The 5,501-nt window shown below is 42.6% G+C and overlaps 1 protein-coding gene across 1 annotated transcript; it reads right to left on the bottom strand.

The window, feature by feature from the left end:
- Nucleotides 1–217: 217 nt before the first annotated feature.
- Nucleotides 218–3,673, bottom strand: LOC142198577 (kelch-like protein 10). The gene is made up of 5 exons (XM_075269639.1): nt 3,480–3,673; nt 2,234–2,723; nt 1,380–1,955; nt 1,018–1,167; nt 218–514 (listed from the first exon to the last, which is right to left on the bottom strand). Exons 1-5 carry the CDS (start codon nt 3,671–3,673, stop codon nt 218–220), a joined length of 1,707 nt encoding a protein of 568 aa, XP_075125740.1.
- Between the last annotated feature and the right edge of the window lie 1,828 nt (nt 3,674–5,501).

Consider the following 5,501-nt stretch of genomic DNA (forward strand, 5'->3'; position numbering starts at 1 on the left):
AGTGTTAAGCTTACTTACTATCCAGGCAGAACCTTGAGTTTTTGGGAAGGTTCTGACTTTGGGACATGTGATAGGAACCAGCACTCGGCCCCCAAGTTATTCCACCCTCTCACCCATCAATAAAGAATCTTTTGGTTTCTCAGGCCATTTATTGAAATATTCCTGTATTTACAGGGTGACACCTGAGAAGTCTTTAAAAAATACATATTCTTCAAATTCAGGAAATGTACTCCTTAATGTTCTGTAGACCAGGAACCACACAGCAGCTTTGGACACTTGGGGAGATCTCATTTGTTTGGGCACGCCAAGCTTTCGTCTTTTCATCATAATATTCATTGGTGAAAATGGGGATGAAGTTATTCCTGCCGCCCACAACATAAAGGCGGTCATCTATTACCGCGGTGCCAAAGTTTCTGCGCCTCTTCAGAATGTTTGGTGCCCTACACCAGGTCTTAGTGAGGGGGCTATAAGTCTCTACAGTGCACACGCAATTGTGTCCATCATAACCACTAATCTGTTGAAGAAAAATGAAGAAGTATAAAATTCAGTCAATTCCAAAAAATCTATATAGAAAATGTAAAGTAACAATGGATTTATCTCTGATGTATCTAATTGTATGAATTCTAATATTTAATCATTAAAACATTTTCTTCTTGAACATTTCTTTGTCGCTTCTCAATCTTATATCTATAATATTGCAGCCTGTGCAAATTAGAAATAAATCTGAAAAAAACCTCTTATTTATTATTTTTTTTCTGCATTAGGCTACAGATACAAATACACACCGTGTCCCCGTAAAGAAGAACAGTCATGAACAGCCAAAAATGGCGCATGCATGGTAAGCCTGATATTAATAAAACTGATGAAAAAGATGGGCAGGTCAATCTGCTGACTCCATTTATCCTTTATCAACCCCTTTATAGCAGCCAATGAGCCCCGACAGGCCTGGAGCTAAAGTGTCTTCCATCTATATTATAACTAACTTGATGCTGAAAGAGAAAATGTCCATTATCATACCGCAAATACTTTGCCTCTATAGGCTGTGACTCCGACTCCACTTCGTCGGCTTTTCATTGGGCTGATGTAGCTCCACTGCCTACTTTCCGGATTGTAGACCTCGGCTGATGACAAGCAATCCTGTCCGTTGGATCCACCGCATATATAGATCTGAATGAAATAAAGAATGGACAATAATGTAGCAACCTGCTTCTAAATTCACATTATATAGAAGATTCTTGTAAGCCGCTCCTCCAGACTTAGACATCAAAACAAATTCCTAGTCAGTTGTACAGTTTGCAACACAAAAAATAAAAGTGTAAAAAAGAAAATCCCACAAAAATTAGCTAGGGCTGAAGGTATAGACATCAAAGTCTCCTTACTTTTCCATTAAGGGTGGTGGCACCAGCATCCTTCCTTTTCTCCTGCATAGAGGAAATTAAAGTCCACCGATTGGCATCAGGGTCGTAACGTTCCACTGTATGAAGAGTCTGTTGCCCATCAAAACCACCCATGGCGTATATATAATTATCAAGGACTGTTACACAGACATGTCCTCTTTTATAGTTCATGGAGGCTGCTTCATGCCACGTCTTTTTCACGGGGTCAAAGCATTGCACATTTCTCAGGTAGTCCGAACCATCAAATCCACCGATGAGATAAATGTAGCCATTCAGATATGCAGTGCCATGATGGGCTGTAGGTTTCCTCACTGCAGATGTAGCTCTGGTCCACCGGTTGGCTCGGGTGTCATAAGGCCTGATGTTGTTAGCGATTTCTGAGCCACTGTAGCCACAAAGAGCAAATAAAATGGCGTATGGTAGGCGAGGTCTCACCATGTTCGGCTTCAATGTGAGAGCAGTGTTAACAATGGCTTTACAGTCCTCATTGTCTTTGACATACTCATTGGCCATGATATTGTTCAGGACGTATCCTTTATTAATCAGGGCCAAGCGGATCTAGCAAGAAATATAAGAGGGTTAAGACATTTTATTAAAAAAAATAAATTAAAAATATTACTGATCTATTTGGGTTTTAAGATACCCATACACATAAGTATGTTGGTGGTCATTACATGTAAATGGCTACATACAGAACATTGTGCAGGTAAGCCTTTATTATTCCCCAGATATATATGCTAGGTGGGATCCATACATCCAGTCCCTGATATAGTGATACAGCATGGAGCCTGGACACTGTCATGGCAGCTCTGTTCCTTCTAACGCTATAGCCATACCTGAGGGAGAAGAATTCTCATGGACTCTTTTCTTTCCGCAGGAGCGAAGTTTATCCACCTGACAATGGCCTCAAATACTGCGCTCTCCTCTGTGACGTTTAACTCATCCTCTTTTATCAGCTCTCTAAGTTCTTCTAGAGTAAGCTCAAAGAACTTCTCTGATGTCTTCACTAGTTCTTGAAAGTGGTGGAGGATAAATGTAAATGTCTTCTGGCGGAGATCAGGGCAGAGGTAATGGCTGGTAACTCTCCATATGTCCAGGAAGTTTTCATGATCAATCTGATGTGCGATAAATTTGCTGCTCAGATTGACTATTCCCATGATATTAAATTGGTCTGCTGCAATAAAGAGGTCCATTGCATTTTCAGGCGTTATCTCAGCACTGTTGGTATAGGCGTACTCTATTATACTCCACATGGTTTGTGGGTGAACGCCTGGTATGTTATAGACATTTCTATCTGAACTGCCCAAATCATTTTTGAAAAGAGCCCTGAAAATAGAGAACACATAGAAGTAAAATATCACTAATACTAACCTTCACGTATAAATGTAAAAGGCTACAATTGGGAAGTTCAGGTTCAAGATTTATTTTGGGTCAAACAAGTTCAGTACAAACCAAATAGTGTAGAACACTGTCAGGGCTCCTAGGAACCTATCTATAATACATAGTGTAGAACACTGTCAGGAATCCCAGGAAATTATCTATATAACATAGTGTATAACACTATCAGGGCTACTAAGAACCTATCTATAATACATAGTGTATAACACTGTCAGGGCTACTAAGAACCTATCTATAATACATAGTGTATAACACTATCAGGGCTACTAAGAACCTATCTATAATACATAGTGTATAACACTGTCAGGGCTACTAAGAACCTATCTATAATACATAGTGTAGAACACTGTCAGGAATCCCAGGAAATTATCTATATATCATAGTGTATAACACTATCAGGGCTACTAAGAACCTGTCTATAAAACATAGTAGCCCTGATAGTGTTATACACTAAGAACCTATCTATAAAACATAGTGTAGAATACTATCAGGACTCCTAGGAACCTATCTATAAAACATAGTTCATATAGGGGTACATAGGCCCCCTGTTTTCATGATCAGTGGGGATCCCAATTGTTGAACACCCTGCTGATCAGACACTTATCTACCATTTATCCTATGTATAGGTGATAAGTTGTCGATTTGGCAAAACCCCTTCAGCTTCAAAAAATATTAAACTCTCACCTGAAATAAGGGCTACAGAGGTCCAGGACGGTTTTATGAACATGAAAGTCAGTGCTCTGGACTCTGATAATGGCATCACATTGCTTGCCCATGAGTGTCAACTCATTGTAGGCATTGCATGCCATGGAGCTGACTTCTGTATGAAATCCATGGCTCATCCATCTACTGCAGGATCTTTTGGCATTGGGAGCCATGAAGCAATTTTTGCGTTTCATAGTGCACCTATTACAGCGCTCAATATCAATTACACTAGAAAGATCGCGTCTTCCTATCACAACGACTTCTAACCACTCAACTGATAAACGGAACGTTGCCGCTGCTAAGTTCCTCCAATGACATCACAGTTTCCTTAGTAATAGAATGTACACATGTATGAAGAAACACCTCCATAAACAGCGCCTTACTAGTCCATTGGCCGTGTGCGGTTCTGTAATTCTGTCCTATACAAGCTAATAGGGCGGAGCTGCAATTCCGCATATGGCCGCCAATGGTGGGATTATTTCTAGAAGAATTAAACAATTGTTTTAATATTTCATTGTACCCCTCTACACAAATTCTGAAGACCCTTCCCTCACCCGACCAGATATTCTACAACTCTCCCCCCTCCCAATATCCTTACAGAAAACGTAACTGGCCTATAGCATCCCCCAACCAGTATTCCAACACCACCTTCCCTGACCTATATAGGACTGCTGATTCCTAAAATAGTGATGTCTGGACCACACTTTGTCCTGTATTTGTTACAAATGTATCCGCCATTCTGCCTCAAATATTAGGCCATGTAAAGCGCTAAACAAGTGTATGCCTTATGTAAAAAAATGATAATGTATAGAGTTCTATCGAACACATGTTCGATCGCATATCAGACTGTTCGAGATGTTCGATTCCATACGGACACCACGTGGCAAACTCCAAAAAAATTCGATTCCCCTCCCACCTTCCCTGGCACTTTTTTTGCACCAATAACAGCGCAGGGGAGGTGGGACAGGAACTACGACAACGGGGGCATTGAAAAAAATCGGAAAAAGTCATTGGCTGCCAAAATCAGGTGACCCCCATTTTAGACGAATAGTGGATTTCAAATCCGGGTCATAGGAGACTGTGAACTTTGTGACTATGAGACAGGGATAGCTGTACAGGCAGGGATAGCTAGGGATAACCTTTATTTAGGGGGGAATGTTATTAAAAATAACTTTTTGGGGCTCTATCGGGTGTGTAATTGTGTTTTTTGTGAGATAAACTTTTTTCCCATAGGAATGCATTGAGCAGCATTGATTGGCCAGTATGCAGAATCAGTATACAGAATCAGCAGGGCTGAGTGTGTGCCGAGCTCGCACAGCAGAGCCGACCGGCAAACTGTGTAGTTGAGCAGAACTGGCTCAACACTGCTGAGTCTCTGCACAGCAGAGGTGAGTATGTGCACTCGCTCAGCACGGCTGCATCACCGCATACCCATAGGAATGCGTTGGCCAGCATTGATTGGCCAGTCTCCAGCCAATCAGCGCTGACTCTGCCGGATGAGGCGGAGTCTAAGGTCGGACCTGAATGGAGACTGGTGTGGAGCGATCTTAGCCTCCGCCTCCTCCGGCAGAGCCAACGCTGATTGGCCGAATTCTGAAGACTGGCCAATCAACGGTGGCCAATGCATTCCTATGGGTATGCGGTGATGCAGCAGAGCTGAGCGAGTGCACACACTCACCTTTGCTGTGCAGAGACTCAGCAGTGTTGAGCCAGTTCTGCTCAACTACACCGTGTGCCGGTCGGCTCTGCTGTGCGAGCTCGGCACACACTCAGCTCTGCATCACCGCTGGCATTGGCCAGCGTTGATTGGCCAGTATACAGAATCAGTATACAGAATCAGCAGAGCTGAGTGTGTGCCGAGCTCGCACAGCAGAGCCGACCGGCACACGGTGTAGTTGCGCAGAACTGGCTCGACACTGCTGAGTCTCTGCACAGCAGAGGTGAGTGTGTGCACTCGCTCATTTCAGCTGCATCACCACATACCCATAGGAATGCATTGGC

The sequence above is a fragment of the Leptodactylus fuscus genome, chromosome 1, assembly GCF_031893055.1.
Source record: "Leptodactylus fuscus isolate aLepFus1 chromosome 1, aLepFus1.hap2, whole genome shotgun sequence".
Lineage (NCBI taxonomy): Eukaryota > Metazoa > Chordata > Amphibia > Anura > Leptodactylidae > Leptodactylus > Leptodactylus fuscus.

Excerpts from the sequence above, each read along its gene's own strand:
- LOC142198577 (XM_075269639.1), bottom strand. The coding sequence starts at position 3,673 with ATGGCTCCCAATGCCAAAAGATCCTGCAGTAGATGGATGAGCCATGGA. Across the intron at positions 2,724-3,479 it reads CTCTGTAGCCCTTATTTCAG|GGCTCTTTTCAAAAATGATT; the intron begins GTGAGAGTTTAA and ends CTCTATTTTCAG. Across the intron at positions 1,956-2,233 it reads TGAGAATTCTTCTCCCTCAG|ATCCGCTTGGCCCTGATTAA; the intron begins GTATGGCTATAG and ends ATTTCTTGCTAG.